Source organism: Curcuma longa, chromosome 7 (genome assembly GCF_044706935.1).
Source record: "Curcuma longa cultivar G26 ecotype Majalengka, Jawa Barat chromosome 7, ITB_CL_G26_1.1, whole genome shotgun sequence".
NCBI lineage: Eukaryota > Viridiplantae > Streptophyta > Magnoliopsida > Zingiberales > Zingiberaceae > Curcuma > Curcuma longa.
Window position 1 is genome coordinate 8420250 of NC_133867.1, and position 26475 is coordinate 8446724.

The 26475-nt window shown below is 39.1% G+C and overlaps 4 protein-coding genes across 9 annotated transcripts; 3 read left to right on the forward strand and 1 right to left on the reverse strand.

Moving 5' to 3' along the window:
- The first annotated feature begins 5994 nt into the window (after positions 1 to 5994).
- LOC141831922 (UDP-glycosyltransferase 75C1-like) lies at positions 5995 to 7582 on the forward strand. Its single transcript, XM_074719345.1, has one exon. It carries the CDS (start codon positions 6132 to 6134, stop codon positions 7554 to 7556), a length of 1425 nt encoding a protein of 474 aa, XP_074575446.1. The 5' UTR covers positions 5995 to 6131; the 3' UTR covers positions 7557 to 7582.
- Positions 7583 to 13224: 5642 nt separating this feature from the next.
- Positions 13225 to 14880, forward strand: LOC141831485 (UDP-glycosyltransferase 75C1-like). The gene has a single exon (XM_074718845.1). It carries the CDS (start codon positions 13287 to 13289, stop codon positions 14712 to 14714), a length of 1428 nt encoding a protein of 475 aa, XP_074574946.1. The 5' UTR covers positions 13225 to 13286; the 3' UTR covers positions 14715 to 14880.
- A 1056-nt stretch (positions 14881 to 15936) lies between these two features.
- Positions 15937 to 22192, reverse strand: LOC141831486 (E3 ubiquitin-protein ligase At1g12760-like). Of its 6 annotated transcripts, none has more exons than XM_074718851.1 (6): positions 22109 to 22192; positions 21620 to 21738; positions 20632 to 21513; positions 18211 to 18336; positions 17838 to 18021; positions 15937 to 16408 (listed from the first exon to the last, which is right to left on the reverse strand). In XM_074718851.1, the coding sequence occupies exons 3-6, from the start codon at positions 21237 to 21239 to the stop codon at positions 16196 to 16198; spliced, it is 1131 nt and encodes a 376-aa protein (XP_074574952.1). In that variant the 5' UTR covers positions 21240 to 21513; positions 21620 to 21738; positions 22109 to 22192; the 3' UTR covers positions 15937 to 16195. The 6 variants fall into 6 exon arrangements, with proteins under 6 accessions (XP_074574952.1, XP_074574947.1, XP_074574948.1 ...); XM_074718846.1 differs by having other exon boundaries at positions 17838 to 18132; XM_074718847.1 differs by having other exon boundaries at positions 17838 to 18132; positions 21620 to 21731; positions 22109 to 22175.
- Positions 22193 to 24117: 1925 nt separating this feature from the next.
- On the forward strand, positions 24118 to 26220 carry LOC141831484 (L-ascorbate oxidase). The gene is made up of 5 exons (XM_074718844.1): positions 24118 to 24447; positions 24553 to 24645; positions 24723 to 24935; positions 25015 to 25191; positions 25264 to 26220. The coding sequence occupies exons 1-5, from the start codon at positions 24118 to 24120 to the stop codon at positions 26218 to 26220; spliced, it is 1770 nt and encodes a 589-aa protein (XP_074574945.1).
- The last annotated feature ends 255 nt before the right edge of the window (positions 26221 to 26475 follow it).

Here is a 26475-nt window from a genome sequence, read left to right on the forward strand (position 1 = left end):
TGTTAATACCGATGGAATCAAAATATCTCCACAATGGTATGATATTGTCCACTTTGGACATAAACACTCGTGGCTTTGTTCTTGGGCTCTCCCTAAAAGGTCTCATATCAATGGAGATACTTTACATCTTTTTAACCCCATGATCTTTTCCATGTACTTTAGATGTGGGATTATGTTTGCACCTTTGCAACCCAACAATCCCCCCCTTAAACAAAGGACCACAGGCCCCCCCTCAAACGTCGTTTTTGATGTCTGAATCCTCGACCCACCAGAACTTTTTGCCCCTCGGTCCACCCGACCTACTAGGACTTCCCACCTAGCCGCAACTAGGACTTTTTTGCCCCTCGGTCCACCCGACCTACTAGGACTTCCCACCTAGTCGCAACTAGGACTTTTTGCCCCTCGGTCCACCCGACCTACTAGGACTTCTCACTTGGTGTCTGGTCCTCTTGATTCAGACACAGGAGCACCTACTTCCTTTATTTAAGGTTCAAACCACATGGTTAGATCTGGATCATGGCTCATCCGACGGTTAGTCCGGTGAAGAGCGGTTTCGCTCTGATACCACTTGTTAGTACCGATAGAATCAAAATATCTCCACAATGGTATGATATTGTCCACTTTGGACCTAAACCCTCATGGCTTTGTTCTTGGGCTCTCCCCAAAATGCCTCATACCAATGGAGATACTTTCCATCCTTTTAACCCCATGATCTTTTCCATGTACTTTAGAGACTATGTTGTGGGACTATGTTTGCACCCTTACAACCCAATAATGAATAGTTTCGATCGTATTTTAGGATCTTGATCTTATAGTCATCGTTTAGAATGTGCAGCAAAAATTTAAATCAATACCAATGCCACGCATATACAACTTCAAGATTTATTTGGTATCCGTTTCTTAGGTGACTCACTTAATGTCTACTCCTAATGATCTCCTTTCATTACGAACTTCTCCTTTTCAGATACTTTTCAAAAGTGGAGAAACCTCTTACAATATGTTCTTACAAGAACACAATAAGAAAATAAATATAAAGACAAATGAAATCGAAAATGACTTTACAATGACAAATTTGCTTTAAATGCTTTCTTATTGCTTGAAAATATTTTTTGTTGATACCATTTCACCTCAAAATCTCCAAGAACCGACGATAAAAAATTCCTCAAAACCCTTCTTTTAAAGCTTTTAGGTCAGGACTTATTTACACCTAAGTCGATTAATATGGTCTCCGACCCGTTGAATATAATGGCCTTTGGACCTTTGGACCTTTTGAAATCTATCTGATTATGTCGATTATTTGAACATTAGTCGATTGATGCAACTTCTCAATTGTCTGATTCTATCAATCGAATCAAGCAACTGAGTCTTTTGTTCGACTGTCGATCGACATCAATTCATTGATGCAACTTATCAATCGACTAATATAATCAGTCAAATCAAGTAATCAAATTTGACTTTCTTCTGTTTGCTGTAAGTTACCATCAGACGACTGATATAACTCATCAGTAGACTGATGTCATCAATCGAATCAAGCAATTAAATTCGACTTGTTTCTGTTTGCTTCTGATTGTCATCAGTCAACTGATCATGTATCAATTGACTGATATCGAGTAACAAAGAGCTCTGAACAACCTTCGTTTTGCATCAATGATCATCTTATTCTGATATACGAATCAAAAGTTATGATCTTCAAACAGTTTACTCTATCATTTCTGCATCACTATCAATTGATTAATACTCTTATTTCAGCCTTATCAAAGTAGAATTCTCGTCTTGCTCGATATCCAATTGACCTTAACTTACCAAGCTTCTTTTGCCCGATATCCAATCAATCTTGACCTATTGAGACTTTCTGTTGCTTACATCTGCTCAACCTTGACCTACCGAGACTTCCTCATTACCTAGCTCCAATCAATTTTGACCTGCCAAGACTTCATCATTGCATAACATCTGGTTAACCTTAACCTGTCAGGACTCCTCGTTGCTTGACATCTAATCAACTTTAACCTGCCAAAACTTTCATCATTATCAAGTGTCCAATCAACCGTGCCCCACTTGGACTTTTCGTTTCGTGCTAAGTGTCTGATCCTCCATGACCCACTTGGACTTTCCATCTCATATCAAGTGTCCAGTCCTCCATGACCCATCCACTTGGATTTCCTCTTGTATGTTAAGTATCCAATCAATTGTGATCCATTTGGACTTCTCTACCATCAAGTATCTAGTCAACTTTAATTTGACTTACTTGACTTCTGTTTCACCGTTAAGTATTCGATTAACTTTGATCTACTTAACATCTAACTAACATATTGATCAAATATCGAAATTCATGCCAACTAGAATCAAACTGAACTTGTTCAACTTAATCAATGACCTGAGATCGATTGCGCCAACACATATAATATAACATGTGTGATATAATCCTTCTAACTCATTTATTTTAACTTCCACAAAGATCTTGTTTCATCTCAAATTTGGCTTCAGGTGGGTTTGAGCTTCCCTGTGAAGCCTCCAATTGGTGCCTCTTTTTGGATATTTTATAAATCACCATCTTTAACTTTGCAATTTTAATCTAACAACCTCCACAAAGACTTGATCATAATTCTACACTATATATATTAGTTGTATAGTTTTTTTTTGTCATCCATTCCTTTAACTCTTACACACGATTCTTGTATAGAAAATCTGTATTTTTCATTACGAACAACTCACCCTTTACTTAAGATCCATCTTCAAATGCATCTTTCGATAGCAACCCTACAAGATACATTTTCTTTAAGTAATATAATATCTGTTATTATCTCACTTGAACACACACAAGCTCAAGAGATTTTCTCTACTTTCTCTCCAGTAGAAGTGAGACCTAGCAATATCATCTTAAAATTATTATTAAAGATTATCAATGTTAATCCAACATTTCGAAGTTGATCAGTCAGCTCAATGATAAACTTTGTCCTATTTATATTCTTAATATACTTTTCAATTATCGAGATATTCTTTTGGGTAATAGATATGCTCTTTTTGATATCGTAGTAACTATAACTTTGTTTTGTTACGGGTATCAGCACACTCCATCGAGTAAATTTATTCTTTTCGATAAATGTTTAGGTCAATGTAAAGTCTTCTTTCCTTAATGTAATATTATCTGGCCCACTTGTTTATATTTGATTGACAATCGCCTTCAAAAATATAATAATCTTCTTAAACTTTTAATTAATCTAGAAAATCTTGAGAGAAGAGCAAAGAAAATTTAAGGGAAAAGCTCACAAACTGAATTGTAAGGATAGGTATTAGGGGTGTAATCGAATCGAGTCAAGTCGAATAATAACAGACTTAAGTTGATTCGGTTCATTTTTCTTTAAACTCAAGTTCAATTCAAGTTTTAATTATTAAACTTGAGTTCGATTCATAATAAAATTAAATAGCTCATGGATGACTTGAGCACAGTTCGAAAATAGTTCATTTAACTTCAAGTTAGACTCATTAATATAATGCGTGATTCATCCGCGATAGAATATTCAGAAGGTCCGAAAATATTCCGAGGATCTAAAACATGAACAGTGAATTTAAGAGTTCGATTATAGTATTAAGCACACATTAATGAACATGTTTGCAAGTCTCTAAACAAACTTGTTCACAAGCTCACAAATCAAATACTGTTAAGCCCAAGCTCGACTCAATAATATTTTCGAGTTCAAAATCAGACTCAAGCTTGATTCATTAACTTAATTGAACGAATTCAAATAATTTTTTTTCAAATTGAAATTCGAATAGCTCGTGAGTGGCTTGGTTCATTTATTCCTCTAATCGGTATACAGCTTATTATTTTCATGCATTGATTAATTATTTAAACAATTAAGTTATTTAATTAATTAGTTGCTAATTAATTTTTACAGCAAGCCCAAACCCATTATTATTTTTTGTCGCTGTCGGTCAATTAAATGATTAATTAATCAATTAGTTAATTATTTATTTATCAATGATTAATTAAAATAATTGATTATTCGTGTTTCCCATTTTTTTACCATATTTCAGAAATTAATTACCATTTCTTAATTAAAATTTTCTTTCCTTACCCTATGCATTGATATTTTTTAATTAACATTTATGTATTTATCTGTAAGAATTTTACTGGTTCAACCCTTTATTAATTTTTTATTTATTTAGAATTTAATTTATGATCATTTACTAGTGAAATAATTGTCCTTGTCTTATTTAATTTATTGATGACGGAAATTATTTTTTTTACCATTGATTTTGTTTTATCTTCTATCCATTCTTGGAGGTGCTTTGGCCCGGGCCCCAAGCTTATTTTCAAATGATGAGCTTGAATTAATTGTCAAATATATTTAATTTAATTAATCAATTATGCAGAAAATAAATTCAATAAATTAAAATACGAAGTGTTTGATAGAGACACTCAAAAGAACTTCTTCAAATTAAGAACTAATTTTTGCACTTCAATTTTTAGATTTGTCAATTCCATTTTATACGACATTTTTTATAAATTATTTTTAATAATTTACTCATAAAATAAAAATTATGAAAATTAATGCAATTTTTTTCATGATTCATGTTCATCGTATTTTTATCGTGAACAGTATAATCACGGGTCAGTAATCAAGATGTCGTGAACACTAGCTACATTATTGTTTATTATTTTTTTAATGCTTTTTCCGCATAGTTACAGTAGGAGTACACATACTGTGTATGATGCAAATGCTCATATTTGTTTTAAACAGTGTATGCGGACGTGATTCTATGAGTTTTTTTTTGTTTATATGTTATCGTCGTGTTCTCTTTGACAGCATATATAGTGATTTAGAACTTAAATTATATATTTCAAAATGATCACAAAGAAACAAAAATATGAAGTAGAACTCCACAACGCTCAGCCTTTGCCGGAATATTCGTTGAACCAAAACTGTGGGTGTGGTAGTTGTAAACAAAATCATCAAAATCTGAGGTTTTTTTTTTTTTCAATTTGTGGATAATTATGTGATATCTCGCCTTCGTTATGGTTTGGTGTTAGTATGGTGTTTTCAGAACATTATGAATTTATTAAAGTCGATAAAGATTGAATCTTTGTACTTTTCAAACGCCCACAGCAAGCTCTGCTATCCTCACACACCACCTCCATCGCCGATCACTACTGCTGACTCCTCCGTCTCTCTCTTTCTATCTATCTATATATGTGGAAGCTCCGTTAGATTTTAAAATTAAGATTAAATCCTGATCGTAGATTGAATGGATGATTGTGATTGAATGAGTGATTGTGATTGAACGGTCAAGATTCTCATCACAAATTTATGACGGAAATATATATGTTGTGACAAATAGCATCACTCTATTTTAAATGCATAAGTTATCAAATAAAATAAAATTATAAATATTTATAGTGATTCTTTATCCAATTATTCTTTATGTTCATTCTGAATAACTATTACAATGAATCAAATAATCCTTTCTTTTCCACACATCAAAATCTCTTCGACGGTAAATGTTTTTCTTTTAGAGAGTTTTTTTTTTTTAAAATGTAATTTTTTTAAAAAAATTTATAGTATTTAAGATAGACTTGTTTAAATAAATAAGGATTAAATTTCGATAAAATTGAAATAATATTCTCTTTTATTATGATGAGTGTAATTTTTTAATTTAATTATTTATAAATGATTGTGAAATCAACCATATGAAACTGTTGAGATGAGGCAATGTCTTTCTCTATTTTTAGTTCATTGAGATGAGCAATGCCCCCGAGATAATGATACAACGGTAGAACATTCGGATTGTGACCTATGGATTCATGGTTCGATTCTCAACTACAGATTTTTCTTTTGATTTATTCTAGTAGTTGATGCGAAATTTTCGATCGTGACGGCTGAGTGACATATTACAACTTTATACATAAAGCTTCTTAACCGTTATGCTGAGACGTCTCGCGGCGATGTCGATGACGATTGCGCACACGCACAGCAAGCTCCGCTATCCTCACACACCACCTCCATTGCCGATCACTACTCCTGACTCCTCCTCCATCTCATCTCTCTTTCTATCTATCTATATATATGGAAGCTCCGCCTCTGTGTGTATGGTGAAGTACCGAGGAAGTCGATCGATCGAGCTTGTTGTAAATGGCGCAGCACTTTCTTGTGTTGACCTACCCAGCGCAGGGGCACGTGAATCCGGCCCTCCACCTCAGCCGCCGCCTGGCGAGAACCACCTCCGCCAGGGTTACCTTCTCCACCTCTATCTACGGCCACCGACTCATGTTCCCGGCATCCGCTGCCGAGGAGATAGTCGAAGACGGACTCGTCTCCTACCTCCCCTTCTCCGACGGCTACGATGACGGTTTCGACCCCAACATCCACTGCCCCTTCGAGTTCCACGATCGTTTCAGGTCCGCCAGCTCTGCCTCGCTCGCCGCCCTCCTCCGCCGCCTAGATGAGCTCGGCCGACCCGTCACCTGCATCATATACAACATGCTTTTTGCGTGGGCCGGTGACGTCGCGCGCAGCCACGGCGTCCGCTCCGCCGTCTACTGGATCCAGCCCGCCGCCGTCTTCGCTATCTACTACCACTACTTCCACGGCTATGATGGCCTCATCAAAGCCCACAGCCACGACCCGTTCTTCGAGGTCAACTTACCCAACCTTCCCCCTCTAAAGATCCGGGACCTGCCTTCGTTCCTCGGCATCACCAGCAACGAGGACCCCTATTTGATGGGGCTCAAACTGTTCGAGCAATTGTTCCAAGTGCTTGACCGGGAAGAAGCTGATTCGACGGCGCCGACGACAGTTCTGGTGAACACGTTTGGCGAGCTGGAAACGGAGATGCTGGCGGTATCGGCAGGGAAGGTGAAGCTGATACCGGTTGGGCCAATGGCGCCGCCGTCGCTGCTGGAGGCCGTAAAGGATGAGCTAGAGTTCGATGCGCGAGGCGATTTGTTCAGGCCGGATGAAAAGAAGTACATGGAGTGGCTGGACGCGAAGCCGAAGCGCTCGGTGGTGTACGTGTCGTTCGGGAGCTTGGCGGCCATCAAAAAGAGGCAGGTGGAGGAGTTCGTGCGGTGGTTGCGGGAGAGCGAATGGGCGAGCCTATGGGTGGTGAGGAAGGATCACAAGCAGGTCCAGGGGGAGTTGGAGGCGGCGCTGAGGGAAGCAGAGGCGGAGGGGATGGTGGTGGAGTGGTGTGCGCAGGCGAGAGTGCTGTCGCATCCGGTGGTGGGCTGCTTCGTGACGCACTGCGGTTGGAACTCGACGCTGGAGAGCCTCGTGTGCGGCGTGCCCACGGTGGCTCTTCCGCAGTGGACGGACCAGGGGACGAACGCGCTACTGATGGAGATATGGGGCACCGGCGTCAGGGCGAAGGTAGACGCAGAGGGAGTGGTCGCGGAAGAGGAGCTGAGGAGGTGCGTGGAAATCGCGATGGGAGGCGGCGGGGCGGCGGAGATGAGGAGGAGCTCGGAGATGTGGAAGGATAAGGCGCGGGAGGCCGTAGCGGAAGGTGGGTCGTCCGATCGCAATCTAAGGGCCTTCGTTGCAGCCGCCTCCAAATAATCGGAGGATAGCATTATACCGTTTGAAAGGGCACGTATAATTTATGAAATATATAACATTTATAAACTTCTAAATAAATATATTCGTAGGTTCATCAAATAAATATTTTTAAATTTAAATTTGGTTCGATAATAATTTCGAATTTAGAAATCATATTAAATTTAATTTATTAACTTAATTGCGAACGAATTCAAATAAATTTTTTTTTCAAATTAAAATATAATTAGTTCACAAATGATTTGGTTCATTCATATACTTTTTCTTCTACAAAAGTAGAATCCGTCACCAAACAATTTTACATGATCAAGCGATCATATGTAAATAGACAAATCGAAAAACTAAAGTTGATTCGTTCATACTCCTAATTAATATAAAATTAATTATTTTCCTGCATTAATTAATTATTTAAATAATTAAGTTATTTAATTAATTATTTACTAATTAATTTTTACAGCTGCCCTAACAGATTATTAATTTTCGTTTGTCGGTTAATTGAATGATTAATTAATCAGTAATCAATTAATTTTTAAATATATAATTTATAAATTAATAAATTAGTTAATTAATTATTTGTCAATGATTAATTAAAATCATTGATTATTTGTGTTTCCATCTTTTTACCATATTTCAGGAATTAATTACCATTTCTTAATAAACTTTTTCTTTTCTTACCCTATGCATTGATTTTTTTTAATTAACATTTATGTATTTATCTGTAAGAATTTTACTGGTTCAACCCTTTATTAATTTTTTATTTATTTAAAAATTAATTTATGATCATTTACTAGTGCAATAATTGTCCTTGTCTTATTTAATTTCTTGATTACGAAAATTATTTTTTTTACCATTGATTGTTTGTTATCTTCTACCCATTCTTGGAGATGCCCAGTCAGCCACCCTCTGGCCCGGGCCCCAAGCTTTTTTTTAATATATAAAAAAACAAATTATGAGCTTGATTTAATTGTCAAATATATTTAATTTAATCAATCAATTATGCAGCAAATAAATTTAATTAATTAAAATACGAACTGTTTGACCAAGAGACACTTAAAAGAACTTCAAATTAAGAACTAATTTTTGCACTTTAATTTTTAGGTTTGTCAATTCCATTTTATACGACATTTTTTAAATAAATTATTTATACTACTTTACTCATAAAATAATTATTTTTTTCACATCGCTAATTACTAATCAGATATGAAAACTAATTTTTAATTGAAGCTAAGCTTGGGATATATAGGATGTTCCACAAATAGAGGTTTTCAATGCAATTGATTTTAATTTTTTATAATTTTTTCCTTTAGTTTAGTTCTAATTTTTTTTATTTATTTTCCAAATGACGACATATATGGAATCATCTGTCCATATATGCGGCTCCATGTTATTTTGAATGTATAGATTATCGAACAAAATAAAATTTTAAATATTCATAGTGTTTTTTATTGAATTTGTTCTTTATGTTTATTATCTGAAGAACTATTACAACGAATCGAATAACCCTTCCATTTTCATGAACTAAAGTCCCTTTGACGATGGATGTTCTTCTTCTAGAGAGGTTTAATTCTAAAGTCACGTAGCCTTCGAAAAATTCCTATAGTATTTTCAAAATCCTCTTCACTCTTGAACTTAGACGCCTCCCAATTTAAAGGCATACAAAGGAACAAACCATGTCTACACACGTGCAGACTTAGGCAGTTATCAATTTTGCATTTGTGCAGACATGATTTCCAACATTTCCCATTCATCTAGGTTAAGTCATAAAGATAATATATAATCACAAAGATCAAATAGATCATCTAATTCATATATCAGAAAAAATAGTTTGTACGACAGCAAACATTCTGGGCGATTAATACTAAGAAAATTATTACACTTTATATAGTTGTTCTTCCAAATAAATTAGAAATATCAATATCTTACATTTACCCTAAATTAAATCATTTACATCAATATGAATATATCTAATCCTTTATAATGACTATTATGTCAAGAGTATGTTCACAATATCTTCATTCAATATAATTATTTAAAATTATATTTTATGTACTTAACACAAAATGCAATTGATCGACTAGTGAATAAATGTCAAAGATGTAAATCTATTTTAATTTTTTTAAGCTAAAATCCATTCATTTTAACTAGTCACTTTTGCTAGTCATGTTCCACCGATCGAATTATCCATAGTTAATAGGATACATGCTAAAGTAGTAAATCCTGATTAAAACTTCAACTAGATAGCTAAACAGTCACTTAAGGTAAAATCAAGATTAACTCATAATCTCAAAGGTCTCATATAGTAGAGAAACAGAAATTCATTCTCCTACTACTTTTATTATCACTATTGCACATGTATAAATCACATGTTATGATATTATTCTCTTTACTAATAAAGAGCGCATGTTATTTTCAAACATCGTACAGATTTCAATCTAGACATTTACAATCTCTAATCTTGAATTCAACTCATTAATTCTACTCTAGCTTCTTACAGGTTTAGTAAATGGTTGGTTCATTTACTCCGATCATTATTAATTCACAAACGATCTCATCTTGATACAATTATTAAGGCGACTGCAATTTATAAATTTGTCTCCATTCACAGTTTGTTAGTTGTCTCATAAGTAATAGTCTTACCTCTATTATACACATAATCTCTTTATCATTACATATTGTCGTGAACTGATTAGATAAATATTCACCTCCACGGTCAGTACGTAAGATTTTAATTTTATAATCCAATTTAGGGGTGCAAACGAATTGAGCCGGTTTGCGAGCTTTTTGAGTCAGTTCGAATAATATTTGATTCGTATTAGAAATTATTGAATTCGAGTTGAACTCAAACATGTTCAATAATTTTTCGAGCCAAATTCGAATCTATAATATTATTCGTGAGTCGATCGAATTAAGGTATTTCGAACTAAAGTTTGATTTTTGCTTCGAATAATTCGAATCAAACTCAAATAATTTAAGACATTTTGAACTAAAGTTTGATTCTGCTCGAATTAAGGTTCGAATAATTCAAATAAAACTCGAGCTCGAATCATATTTCGAATCAAACTCGAGCCAAAATTATTGACATTTTCGAGCTTCGAATCGAATTCGAATATCATATATATGTTTCGAGCTCGAATTCGAATATCAATATTTTTATATTATTCGATTCGATTCGACTCGTTTGCACCCCTGATCCAATTGATATTCAACTTTGTTCATATCACGTTTGAAGCAATCTAATATTTTATATTTATGAGAAATTAAATACACATAACTAAATCATGTAAATTCATCAATAAATATAATGAAATAGAAAGCTCTATATCTAGCCTTCACATTTATCAGACAACAAATATCTAAATGAATTAATTGCAATAGTGATTCAGCTCTAATAACCTTACTAAATAGTTTCTAGTTGATTTTCTAGCAAAATAATGCTCACGTACATAGACAACTTTATCTTAGCATGAGTGTCTGACAGACCCTAGCTCTTTAGTTAATCTATTGATTCGTTCTTGTCCAATATGTCCTAATCTAGCATGTCAAACTTCATCATTAATATCAGCATCACTTGTAAGAGTAATATTTGAAAAATAATCATCAATTCCATAATCAGTATTCGGTTCTGTTGGGTTGCAAAGGTGCAAACATAGTCCCACATCTATAACACATGGAAAAGATCATGTGTTTAAAAGGATGGAAGATATCTCCATTGGCATGAGGCCTTTTGGGGAGAGCCCAAGAACAAAATCATGAGGGCTTAGGCCCAAAGTGGACAATATCATGTCATTGTGGAGATACAGACATCCTTGGGGACCCTACAATTGGTATCAGAGCGAGGCCGCTCTTCACCGGACTAACCGCCGGATGAGCCATGATCCGGATCTAACCATGTGGGTTGAACCTTAAAAACAAAGGAAGTGGGGGCTCCCGTGTTTGAATCAAGAGGACCAGACACCAAGCAGGAAGTCCTAGTAGGTCGGGTAGACCGAGGGGCATGAAGTCCTGGTTGCGGCTGGGCAGGAAGTCCTAGTAGGTCGGGTAGACCGAGGGACATGAAGTCCTGGTTGCGGCTGGGCAAGAAGTCCTAGTAGGTCAGGGTGGAACGAGGGGCAGGAAGTCCTGATTGCGGCTGGGCAGGAAGTCCTAGTAGGTCGAGTGGACCGAGGGGCAGGAAGTCCTGGTTGCGGCTGGGCAGGAAGTCCTGGTGGGTCGAGGATTCAGACATCAAACGGAGGCTTTCCATTTGAGGGGGGCCTGTGGTCCTTTGTTTGAGGGGGAGATTGTTGGGTTGCAAAGGTGCAAACATAGTCCCACATCTATAACACATGGAAAAGATCATGGGTTTAAAAGGATAGAAGATATCTCCATTGGCATGAGGCCTTTTGGAGAGAGCCCAAGAACAAAACCATGAGGACTTAGGCCCAAAGTGGACAATATCATGCTATTGTGGAGATACAGACATCCTTGGGGACCCTACAGGTTCTATATCAAAATTATGAAATTATTCATTAAAAAATCATATCCTATTAACACAGAGTTAATTCGAAGTTCCACACACTGGCTATAAAAGTTAATACAATAACTCAATCTAACAAAATAATTAACAAAAATTAAATTTTGTTTAATTTCAGGAGCATAAGGGACATCATGTAGAAACCAGGTACGCCCACCACATAAATTGAGTTTACAAGTACTGCCAACTCCTTTAACTTAAATACTTACATTGCTTTCTACATATATTCATTTATTGTCAACTGGTACCTGACGGTACTCTACGAATGTAGCTCGCTCATTAGCTATATGATTTGTTGCTCCTAAATATATAATCCATAAAGAATAAGAATGATCAGTTAACAATGCTGTACTAGCAATATTATATTCATAAATGAAAGATAAATATGAATATACTTTTTTTGACTCAGTACATTCTTGAGCGAAGTGACCTACTAGCTATAGGTTTTAGGTTTTTTTCTACGTTTATTCCATTTAAATTGCTTCTTATTTGGATCCAGCCCAGCAACAACAACATCAACTTCTTTTCCCTTTCCCTTCTTAAACTATGCATTTCTTTTTATTCTTAGATTTTAACGTTCTAACAAAATCTTCAACCACAAAAGTTTGTCTAAAAATCTTTGTTGATTCAATTCTCTCCACCTCTCTAGTTCAATATGGCATGAGACATCAGTAAAAATCTTGATACTTTACTATGTGTTAGATTCTGTTTCACCATCTTTCAAGAATCAGAAAGAGATCAGATTACTATCTGAACCTATTGTTCATCAGTCAACTCACAATCAACAATCTTTAGCTCCTAAATTATATTGGTCATTTTTCTCCTATGTTGGGCCATGAAATATTTAGGTACTTTTTATAATTATCAAACTTAATTGATAGTTGATGAAGCTTTCTAAAATTTACTCCACTGTACTTTTCTTTAAAAGCAACACAGGTAATTGAAGAGAATCGGATTAATCACCGATTATATTGTTAGGGTTGAGCTTCGGTCGTCATGCCAGACGTCATCAAATCCCCGATCGTAATGTCTCGCGGCGATGTGGATGACGATTGCGCACACGCACAGCAAGCTCCGATATCCTCACACACCACCTCCATCTATCACTACTTCTGACTCTTCCTCCATCTCTCTCTTTCTGTCTATCTATATATATGGAAGCTCCGCCACTGTGTGTGTGGTGAAGTACTGAGGAAGTCGATCGATCGAGCTTCTTGTAAATGGCGCAGCACTTTCTTGTGTTGACCTACCCAGCTCAGGGGCACGTGAATCCGGCCCTCCACCTCAGCCGCCGCCTGGCGAGAACCACCTCCGCCAGGGTTACCTTCTCCACCTCTATCTACGGCCACCGACTCATGTTCCCGGGATCCGCTGCCGACGAGATAGTCGAAGACGGCTTCGTCTCCTACCTCCCCTTCTCCGACGACTACGATGACGGTTTCGACCCCAACATCCACTGCCCCTTCGAGTTCCACGACCGTTTCAGGTCCGCCAGCTCTGCCTCGCTCGCCGCCCTCCTCCGCCGCCTAGATGAGCTCGGCCGACCTGTCACCTGCATCATATACAACATGCTTTTTGCGTGGGCCGGTGACGTCGCGCGCAGCCACGGCGTCCGCTCCGCCGTCTACTGGATCCAGCCCGCCGCCGTCTTCGCCATCTACTACCACTACTTCCACGGCTATGATGGCCTCATCAAAGCCCACAGCCATGACCCGTTCTTCGAATTCAACTTACCGAACCTTCCCCCTCTAAAGATCCGGGACCTGCCTTCGTTCCTCGGCACCACCAGCAACGAGGACCTCTATTCGGTGCTGTTCAAACTGTTCGAGCAATTGTTCCAAGTGCTTGACCGGGAAGAAGCTGATTCGACGGCGCCGACAGTTCTGGTGAACACGTTTGGCGAGCTGGAAACGGAGATGCTGGCGGTATCGGCAGGGAAGGTGAAGCTGCTACCGGTTGGGCCAATGGTGCCGCCGTCGCTGCTGGAGGCCGTAAAGGATGAGCCAGAGTTCGATGCGCGAGGCGATTTGTTCAGGCCGGATGAAAAGAAGTACATGGAGTGGCTGGACGCGAAGCCGAAGCGCTCGGTGGTGTACGTGTCGTTCGGGAGCTTGGCGGCCATCAAGAAGCGGCAGGTGGAGGAGTTCGTGCGGTGGTTGCGGGAGAGCGAATGGGCGAGCCTATGGGTGGTGAGGAAGGATCACAAGCAGGCCCAGGGGGAGTTGGAGGCGGCGCTGAGGGAAGCAGAGGCGGAGGGGATGGTGGTGGAGTGGTGTGCGCAGGGGAGAGTGCTGTCGCATCCGGCGGTGGGGTGCTTCGTGACGCACTGCGGGTGGAACTCGACGCTGGAGAGCCTCGTGTGCGGCGTGCCCACGGTGGCTCTGCCGCAGTGGACGGATCAGGGGACGAACGCGCTACTGATGGAGATGTGGGGCACCGGAGTCAGGGCGGAGGTAGACGCGGAGGGAGTGGTCGCGGCAGAGGAGCTGAGGAGGTGCGTGGAGATCGCAATGGGAGGCGGCGGGGGTGCGGCGGAGATGAGGAGGAGCGCGGAGATGTGGAAGGATAAGGCGCGGGGCGCCGTAGCGGAAGGTGGGTCGTCCGATCGCAATCTAAGGGCCTTCGTTGCAGCCGCCGCCTCCAAATAATCGGAAGGTGGTTCGTATGAAAGGGCACGTGTAATTTATCTGGCTACTCTTCAGCATAAATCAGTAAACTTAAAAAGTCAACTCAAGCCTTGACTTGTAGAATAAATTTTCTTGGCAATTATTGCTGTGTAACCGCATCTTATTAATTTCTGCGCCCCTTCGCGTACGTAGAGGGACAACTCCAGGTCAACAAACAAACAAACAAACAAACAAAACATCCATTCTCAAATTATTGCACCATGCAGTCAATGTCGCGCCGAACAAAATAGCAAACATAAGCTTAGCCAATGAGGAGAAAGTGTGCACCAGATTTTTCCTGAGCCATGCAATCGGTCGATCCGCAGACAGGAAATCTTTCCTAGCCAATGAGAAGCAGGGTAACAACAGCATGCAAACATCAAATTCTCTCCCGTCTCGGCTGCATCACAATTTGTTTTAGAACAGGAAATAGGGTTTTTAGCCATTAAAAAATCGAGTTTCAGGTGGGGAGAGTGGTAGATCCTGTGCTTGCGTCAGTCGATTTAAGGAACAAGAAATTCCTATTAATTAAGGAATTATGTAAAAAAAAAAACCTCCAAAAAAAATTCTTTGAGGCTTCCCTACACTGCTACAAATAATAGATCCCTTCTTCTTTGTTATTAAAAAAATAATATTGAAATAAGGGCAACTTGCTTAAAAATCCCCAATAACATGTCTTTGTGATCAGTCCCCACCCATATATTTCTTTGCATGCACTCCTCAATCTCCCCAATCTTCAATTTCAACTCCCAATACATGATTTTACTAACTTACCCTTTCCCTCTCTCCTCTTCTCCCCCTTTGCTCACCACGTACGCAGAGCCTCTTCTCTTCGATATATCAAGTAAATCTTAAGGAATTAACGTAGAGAAATTCAACCACAATACCTGGTATTAACACGGTATCAAAATGGTTGATCATGCTTCCTTCATGTTTGTTCGATACAAGTTCAACCTCGTTTCCATCACTGTAGATCCACCTCAGATTCTCTGAAACTCATATTTTCCCCTAATTTCAGAACCACCTTAGTAATAGTATTTACGACACGAATGATTTAAGAAAAGGAAGAGTTAAATCGATAAGAAGCCTCTCTCTGGATTTAAAAATATAAAATAAAAAAGAGGAAAGAAAGAATGAGGATCAGTTTGCATGCGTACAATTGTATGTTCAACGCTTATAGAATGCAGAAATCTATTAAGGTGTGTAAGATCTAACTAACTCGAGGCATACATCCATTATGCATTAAAAGAAGATACACCAAGACAACAATTTGTTCAATGTCCTCTAAATAACATTTGCCGGCATCTTTATGTACATGGACGATATACAAAACCCTGCAAGACCAACTAGTGGCCAAAGATCGCAAGTGCACAAGAATAATGGGGGCTTTCTTATCAAGTTCGATATGGTACCTTGCACGAAAACCACAATAGAAGGCATGTGTTGCATCTCTAGAGCTGAAATTATACCTCAGCAACTCCTTCTACCAAATGATGGATTCCTGCCTCTGTGTCTGAAAGTTGTGCGTTGGTGATCCCCACCTCAGTTTTGCAAAGGGGACAGAGTGCATTTAGCTTGAGCCACTTATCTATGCACTCTTTGTGGAAAAAATGAGTGCAGGGAAGTTCACGCAATTCATCATTGTCAACGTACTTTGCTAGGCAAATGCAACAAGCCTACAGCAAGCATAGCAGAGTTTAGGATTCAGTTGAGAAAATGTATCTAGATTCTGTAAGTTTGCCAAAACCGTGAGATATACAGTCATGTAGGGTATTTAGATGAGAAAGACACATAAAAAAAATACAAGCAACATTTTATCCTAGACCTCAAGTTATCGAGTCCCGATGGCAAATTGCCACCCTAAGCATTTCGAAGCTCATTCTTAGATGGCCTTTGCAATCATTTGTATCACGGCGCCACCAAAGCCAATTATTACAACCATGCTTCTCTCATGCTAGTAGATGCACCACAAATTCTAACTTGTTCGCAACCATGTTTCTCACACTAAAGTGAAAAATATGATGATGACTGAAATAGGAATTGGGACAGATGATTCAGATGTAGTTTAACTGAAAAACAACCGTGAAGTAACAAATAAAAAATGGTCTGCTATACCGAGATATTGAGTAGAATCAGAAGATTTTGTATGCTTACATCTAGAACAAAAGGGTAACAAAAAACTATGCTGTTCCTGATGAGGCTTCTTGTTGAAATTGCTGCATTTCCTTTCTCCAGCAGAAAGGATTAGCTTGACACTTAATGTTATGTTGACTCGGTGAAGGTTTGTTCAAGTTGGCCCCTAGTTAGGTACAACAGGGATATTCTGTTCCACATGCAGATTGAATCCATGGCAAATAAGTGTTGTCTACACCCTTCCAATAATTTCCATGCTATGATTTGATGATAAAGAGTATTTACTACTTTGTAGGTCTTAAGCAAGAAAACAAAACATGGAACTTATTTTCAAGTCCTTCAGATATTCATCAGGCATCGCTCCTTTGGTAGAAATGTTTAACGCAATAGGCAATGGATTTCTGTTTAACATAGAGCAACAATTACATAGAAGCTGCTTCACTACACCCATACCAACTTACTAGTGACCTATCTTCAATGACATTTTGTGCTGGTCAACATGGGTGAGGTTTACCATTCCTCCACCAACTAACGCACACGAGACATCCTCAAGGCTGCAGCACAACTACAGTGACAACAGGTGGAAATAATACAAGAGTTTTTGCAATGTTGGTAAGGTCACATGAGCATTCTACATCATCATTTCATGACATGGTCAAGGATTGCACAGTTTAGAGTGACATTAGAGTCTGGTCACAATGAGTATCGATATTGAAGGCTATTTACCAACCTATGTACAGAGGCTATTCTAGCAATCTCCGGTGTAGGGTACTAGGGTTGATGGTCATGTAGCAATATGACAAACTTACCAAATGAGAACTGCACTCAAATGGTCGTATTTATTATACAGTACCTATGCGGCAACAGGTTAAATAACTTTGGACATTGTAATGGCCTTCTAATAATTAATAGTGACATTGTAGCATATGCAAAATGGATGAAAACTTAAAACAAAGCAAAAGAGAATCTTACAGCATCTTCAGCAGAAATGGTTCGCTCCTTGTCAGTGCCAGCAGCCAATATCCCATCTCCAGAATGGCCATCCAAGTTACTTTCTGCATGCCCTCTATTTTTCCTTCTTTTAGTTTTGAACTTGTAACTTGGAAGTGCATTGATTGATTCCAAGGTAGCACCTCTACCATGAGTTGTGTCCTCTCTTATCCCCAAAATAGATATAATGCAAGGCAAGCAACAACATATCATTGCACAAAGAATGAAGGGCAAAGCATATCCTATACAGCTGAATGCAAGGAAGACGATACATAATCTGAGAACAAGAAGTAAAAAATGTGAATCTCTAAATTTTATATGATCAAGAAGAAAATAATATCTTGCACATACATACCTATACAAGTTTGGGGCATCATGGGCAGAGGAGCGCCCCCCAAACATCCACACATTGCCAACAACAAACCACACAGCAAAAAAGCAATCCAAAGCCATCTTGAAATTGTCAACTATTGCATTTATCCTGGAAACAACAATATGTGAAATTGTTTCTTGTAACCAAATTATACTAAACAGGAAATAGCGTGGACATGAGATTGTCATACATAAAAATGATTGAATTAAGCATCCAAGTCGGTAATAAATTTTCAAAGAGTATAAGCTTAATACAAAGTTCACTTCTACAAATCTTTCTTTGGTAAGATCTATTAACCAACGCCAAACATACAAGAAGCAATGCTGTCATAATCAATAATTCACTAAGCCTCTATTCACCTTTCCTGACTTCTAACTTGTTCAATTGAACAAAATTGATCCTCAAGAAATTTATTGTAAAATCAAATGTCTTACACTACAAGTTAGTGGGCCCCTACGAACAGCATGATGAGTGACCCAAGAGCTATGTTCTTGTTGGAACGGATGGTTTAGCTGACTCTAATTAACGCTAATGGATCACTTGGGTGCTATAAGTCACTGTGTGGTGACTATCCTATTATCTTGAGCTTTTAGAATAAGTAGTTAGCCACTCAACTTTAACATAGCAGGTTTAACATAGCAGAGCGAGAGGTCCTATGTTCAAACCTTGCTTGTGATAATAATATTATCTCAACAATTCATATGTTGTGTTTGAGCTTGTTATGCCCAGCCAAACATGAAATAAAAGTGTTAAGCACATAGATATATAAATATAAGTTACTGCATGGTTGCTATCCTATTATCTTGCAGCGTTTAGAATAAGTAGTTAGCTATTCAACTTTAACATAGTAGAGCAAGAGGTCCTATGTTCAAACCTTGTTTGTGATAATAATATTATCTCAACAATTCATATATTGTGTTTGGACTTGTTATGCCCAGCCAAACATGAAATGGAAGTATTAAGCATAGGGATTATTATTCCCTTCCATGAACCAAACATTGTATAAATTATGAGGTGTGAATTGATGACTCACCCTTGAGGAGTTGACACTGTTAGATTAAGGAGAAGAGTAGTCAGAGATTTAAAAGTAAAACACTCCTTGGACAGCTGGGAGCTCATATATATGAAATTAAACCTAGATTTTGGTGAAATTGTGATTGTTTATCACATCAAATTATAGGCAAACCCGTAGAAGGGGCGGATTCATAGTATTGAGGTTAGGATTATATAATTGCTTTAATAAGCCACTATTTTATCGATACAACCATTCTCACTGATTCTATCTTGTAAAGGAAGATTTTGTTAAACAGTAGAAGATCATGTAATTGACAAATACCTACATGCCACCAGTGAAATAAAGATAGATGAGATGTGCTCCAATTTTGAGCACTATTTAGCAAGTTTAAAATCTCGTCTCAGGCTGGGATCTCAATTGCCGGCCTGAACGAGACTATTTAGTGATATGTCGGCCATGCTTGCAACACAGTGTTGACTTGACCCCTTTGAATAAGGATCGACATACTATTGATCATGACTTAAGATCATAGATTATAACTCGTTATTCTAACTGGAAAATCTGAGAAAGGAAATTAAACAAAATAAGAATAATAAAATAAAAGGCAAAACATTCATTTGAAAATTGGAATCAATTAAGACTTTCATTAGTATATATCTCCTTGTAATTATTCATAACTCTAAAACTCGTAAACATAGATACAACAAAATAAAGCCATCGAGCACATGACACAAACAGCACTAAGATAAAAGGGCATAAGTCCAAACTACCTGCAGTAACTGCATGTATATATCCCCAATTAAACTCTAAGACAATATTGCTGGTAGTACACAGATCATTTAAAGCATTTTTAACTATGTCAAGTAGAAGTTTCTTTGTCTCTCTACTACCAAAGTAAACCCTGCATTTTCAATTATATACGATCCAACTTATCAAACTATACAATCAATTAGCTTCCATTTGAACATATCAATAATATTTTAATTTATGTCCATTTTATCATTTGTTAGAATTCTACCAAATTTCTCTCCTGTAATAGAATTTTTAGCTTATTTGTATCAGAAGCATAATGCTATATATAGACAGATTATCTAAACCCTATAATGATTCAAAATGTAGATTGGAATCTCATGTAACACTATCCAATCCAAAAAGAATTTAAAGCAATCAGATTATCATGATATAACAAAATAAAAAAGTACAAGAATATAACGCTAGGAAAAGAATTTAGTCCATGAAAATTTACTGAAAAATGTCGACACAATCAGGCACTGAAAATGAATCAATAAAATTTTCAGATAGAATAACTAAGCAAAACATGAAACTAGACCCAAATAATGGAATAAGAAAATTGTATTTAGTTTACTAAACCAGTTACTTTCAAGTACCTTGGACTAGCATTTACATTAGTTTGCCCCAGCTCCAATGCTGGATTGTGACTATTTTCTTGTTGTGGGTTGTGAGTGCCAGCTCCATCAGCATAGGAGCTAGAGTCATGATGGTTATTCCTTGTAGTTTCCTGATTGGAATGTGCTGGATCTTGCTCAGGTCTCTGAGGACTGCGATGAAGGTAGCGCCAATAAAGATGTGGCAGTGTAGCAACACAGCCTGTTGTATACCCTATGATCCACGCAGATAATGGAGTTTGGGGATGCTCATGTCTTGACAATGATAGCACAATGACAGCTGCTAGAATTTGGCTCACATTAGCAACAAGCTCAACTGTAATCCACAAACCGGAGTTCAAAGGACTTCTGTTGCGACGACCATAGTTCTCTGTTCTTGTCAAAGATGAATTTGTTGAATTAGATGCATTTGCTGATGACAAAACCAATTGAGAGGCTGGACTGCTTGTAGAAGGGTTATCTTCACTAAGTGTTCCACGTGGGTTACTGTTATCAGTTTGTGCAGGGATAGAGGTTGAAGCATCGTTAGTGCCTGATATACCAATTACATATTCAAATCCATTTAAGTTATTTGCTCGATCCATCAGCATACAGTGTCTATCAGTTCGATGCGCACAACTTATTCCCTATGTTGAAATCCATAAAGATTCAATAATGGGAGAGTATAGAAGAAGGTGAAAGCCTGCAGTTCCTTCACGACCTGGTAGATGCTTAACTTCAATCCTTTAGTTTTATTGAGCTATTTTCTGAGATTCTGTTCACCTATAAGCAAACAAAATATCCAAAGGAGGAAACCTATCATGGGCCATTCTTCTTTACAAAACATTTGAGACCAATATAGCCAACCTATAAAATGTGTGTATTCTGCACTCAAAAGTGTAAATTAGCCAAGCGCATGAACTGAAGTTGATATAGTTTCAAGAGAGAAGCAAATACAAGCAAAGGCATATACAGCAATAAATTCTCCAACCTATATATTCCACACAGAATAAAAGGAGAAGCTCATAAGTGAACTACATATTATCTTGATAATAAACCGAGCTACAGGAAAGGCAAGCATTGGAACCGATAGTCCCTCATCTCTGCAACCTACAAGCAAATTTTATCAGGTTGAAGAAGGAACTTCACAAGAATTTCAAATTGAGCATATCTTCGACCAATAGCTGTAATATCCTAATAACATGATGTACGATTACGCGCCATTGTACTCATAACCTCTACCAACGGATTGGCGCACACAATGAACATTAAATGGAAGACAATTAGCGTCAGAGCTAAAATCCTACCAAATTAGATGTTGCAGTCGCACGCTGATCCAAAATACGAATCCATAGAACAAAAATCAAACAACAAATCGAGAAATAAGGTCAAATCCTGATCAATCCCACAAGACAACACCGCCGACCAACCAAAGATGTGCAATCAACAAGAGGCGGAAAGGGGAAATCAGAAAACTCACACGAATCCTTGCTTCGACACCCGTGCCCCCATCGATCGTGAGCTCTCTCCCTCTCCGCGCTTAATCTCGTCCGATTTGGGGGTCGGGGAAAATTTTGCCGCTTTATTTTATTGTACTCCGGCAGTTGTTGGGCTGTTCGCGTTCGTCCATGGATGGGGACGGAAGACGCCTTGATACCGTCCGATCGGTGATGGATGGGGTGGAGATAGATTGGACGGTGGAGATCGACGGGCCAACCGGCTCCATTTTATTTGGTCTGACCGGAATCCTCTCCTGTGCTTTTACGTATGGTCAGAAACATCTGGCGTGCTTGTGTATGCTGCGACCCATCTTGAGCGTAGGATCTTGATCGAACGGTGTGTGACTTAGCTAGAGCACGCATTGACTCGTCGATGGTTAGGGAATGAGAATTCTATTGCTAGAGGTATAAAACAGTGAAATGATATCAAAGTCAAATTACAAAATGCATAAAACTCCAACGGGCCGTATATGATCGGTCTTGACCATCTGTGAAAAAGTAATATGAGAAATTGATCTGACGGGAGCATATTACAAGTCTGGCTCCGATCGTAACCAATTCGGGATAAAAATTTTTATAGTGACTGACTCCATCACCGAAATGGCCTAGATAATATCTTACTAAGAGCACTCAAACCCGGAACCTCAGGTAGCCGAAATAGTTTTAGTCAATAGTTATATGTTGCTAAGAGAATTCAAACTAACCTCAGGTAACACATGTCTCCATATTTATCACTTGAGATAAAATATTTCAATAAAAAATATATATAACAAGATATGAGCGACATAAATAAAAATAATTGAAAATTTTTTTATAAGATCAAACTGAATACAACAAGATAGGTGCACCTCAATATAATATTGAGAATTCAAACTTCGCTACCAAGGTATAGCTGAGTTGGTTACGACGCAGTAGACTTGCAGAAGAGGACAAAGGACTTGAAGTCAGGAAGAGGACAAGAGTTTGAATTCTGACGTCAAGTATGACCAACTGTAATTTCTCGATTTACCTTTTCATAAATGATCGTGGGGCCGTTTAGATGGCAGATTCTATCTTTTTTGCAAAAGAGAATTCAAGCTTCAATTTATTTTCCATGTTCAAGCTTCTTAGATTTCCCTAAAGCACATAATTATTTTTTCAATCTTTAGCACAGTTGTTAATTGCCACATTAATTTCTATGTATCACATTTTTGGATTTTTACAATTTAGCCAAAAAATATTTAGAAAAATTATAGAAACTAAAAAAAAAAGAAGAAGGCAGGTTTCAATGACTTCATATTTTAAAAAAGAAAAGGAAAACTTCAAGTAGGGTCCACATTTAAATATTTCTAAAAGTTGAGTGCAATTTTTAGTAAATTGCTAAAAGGTCTTAGGAAAACTTAGAAGTAATTAAATGTCAAAAAAAAGAAAGGGAAAGCTTACAATAAACTTTTTGAAAAATTTATTTTTTGCTTTCTAAATAATATAGGGTAAAAATTAAAAAGGCATCTTTTTATTTCAAATCATATATGTTCACTGTACTATTCAACTGTGTGTATAATTATTCAAATATTCTCTAATATTATTATCTCCCGTCTAATATTTGAATCAATCGGATTGGATGAATTGTAACAGTTAAAAAATCATAACTATTATAACATAAATAAAAATGATAAAAATTTATATTATAATAGTTATAAAACCTTAGCTTTTATAATATATTCTGATTCAAAATTTAGATAGAAGATAAGTCCAAAATAGGTATTTAAAACATCATAAGTAATAAAAGAAGGTCCTTTTGAATTTTTGTCCAGTAATATTACAGTTGTAGACTTATCTCCATCCTAAATAACCCACCAAAAAATAATATATATACTCGATTTTTTTTTGGGTGCCTCAATAATATATAATTAAGATCCATATTTGGAACAACGCTGGTTAATTGCTTCCTAAAATATGTGTATATATGCATACAGGGAGAAGCTTTTCATGGACATCAGAGAGACTTACGATGAGACGTGGAAGCGAGAGCAGCATGTTGCTCTCTTCTTCGTTGCGAGGAGCGCAACAAGTGGTGCTGCTGTTTGCTGCGATGAACTTGTTGGGCTGCTGCGACTCCCATGGCGGATTGTTAATGGCGAACGCGAGCGCCCGCGAGTACAGATGGGACGTGTCGTACCAGTTCAAGTCGCCGGATTGCTTCAGGAAGCTGGCCATCACCATCAACGGCGAAACGCCCGGCCCGACCATCGACGCGCAGCAGGGCGACACCGTCGTCGTCGTCGTCAACAACAGCCTGCTGACGGAGAACGCGGCCATCCATTGGCACGGCATCCGTCAGGTAAGAACAGAATCTCTTCGAAATTTATTTCCTCGTTAGATCAGTAATATGAATGTTCAGTGATAATTTGATAGAGTTGTTTATGGATGTTGCTTGCGTGCGTAGATCGGCACGCCTTGGTTCGACGGCACCGAAGGCGTGACGCAATGCCCCATCTTGCCTGGCGACAGCTTCGTCTACAGATTCGTCGTCGATCGAGTAAGCTCCCAGGAATTAAAAAATTTATAGTTGTTTCAAAAGAGTAACAACAGAATGTTTGTTTTGCTGTAACTCAGCCGGGGACTTACCTCTACCACGCACACTACGGCATGCAAAGGTCCGCCGGCCTGTACGGCCTCATCCGCGTCGCCGTGCCGGACGGCACCGTCGAGCCCTTCGCCTACGACTTCGACCATAGCCTCCTGCTCAATGACTGGTGGCACCAGAGCACCTACGAACAGGCCGCCGGCCTCGCCTCTGTTCCGTTCGTGTGGATCGAGGAGCCTCAGGTATATCAGATTGTGCCTTAGCAAGCTTCAATTCATAGGATCATGGCGTGATCAAACTCGGCGTTCGTTGAACTTCCAGTCTCTGTTGATTAACGGAAGAGGCCAATTCAACTGCTCCCTCGCTGGAACCACCGATGTCTGCAACACCACCGCCCCAGAGTGCTCCCCTTACGTCCTCTCCGTCGTCCCTGGCAAGACTTACCGCCTCCGCATCGCCAGCGTCACCTCCCTCTCGGCCCTCAACTTTCAAGTCGAAGTATGACCTCTCACACGCATTTTCTCAAACACTTCTCCTACCTACTTCCGTCAGTAACTTACTATGCCGCAGGGCCACAACATGACCGTGGTGGAGGCCGACGGCCACTACGTCAAACCCTTCGTCATCGAGAACCTCAACATCTACTCCGGCGAGACCTACTCGGTCCTCATCACCGCCGACCAAGACCCCTCCCGCAACTACTGGCTCGCGGCCAACGTCATCACCCGCGAGCCCCGCACGCCGGCCGGCACCGGCATCCTCAATTACCTCCACAACTCCCCCGACGAGAAGCCTCCGACCGCGCCTCCCGCCGGCCCTATGTGGAACGACACCGAGCACAGGTTAAAGCAGAGCGCGGCCCTGCGCGCGCACCCCGACCACATCCTCCCACCTCCGGCGACCGCCGACCGCATGATACTCCTCCTCAACACCCAGAACCTCGTCGACGGCCACACCCGGTGGGCGCTCAACAACGTCTCCTTCAACTTCCCCCACACGCCCTACCTCATCGCCATGAAGCAGAGGCTCCGCAACGTGTTCGACGAAAGGCCCGCCCCCGAGACCTACGACTACAAGCACTACGACATCTACAACCCTTCGAGCAACCCCAACGCCACCATCGGAACGTCCATCTACCGGCTGGAGTTCAATTCGACGGTGGATGTGGTCCTCCAGAGCGCCAACATATTGAAGCCCAACAAGAGCGAGACCCACCCGTGGCACCTGCACGGGCACGACTTCTGGGTGCTCGCCCATGGCTCGGGCCGGTTCGACCCGGACATCGACACGGCCCGGTTCAATTTAGTCGACCCGATACTGAAGAACACGGTCGATCTGCAGCCATTCGGGTGGACCGCGATCCGGTTCAGGGCGGATAACCCGGGGGTTTGGGCTTTCCATTGCCACGTGGAGTCCCATTTTTTCATGGGCATGGGGGTGGTGTTGGAGGAGGGGATAGATCGTGTGGGGGAGCTACCTGATTCGATTATGGGTTGTGGAAAATCTAAATTACCAAAAAGATCTTGATTCGATTGGGTTGTTATTTAGAAGAATAAGTTCGATCTTAATCTTGGATTTTAATGTTTATGTAAACTATTTAAGTTAAGTTTGATAAAGCTCGTAACTCAATTAGGTCAAGGGTCAACGATGACTCGACATGATTAAGATAACACACTTAATAATTTGAATTTTTTCTAAGGTATAATTGAGTTGGTTACGATGCACAAACTTACTAAAATGGATAAGGGTCGAATCTTGGTAAAGTTGAGATAATACTATCTC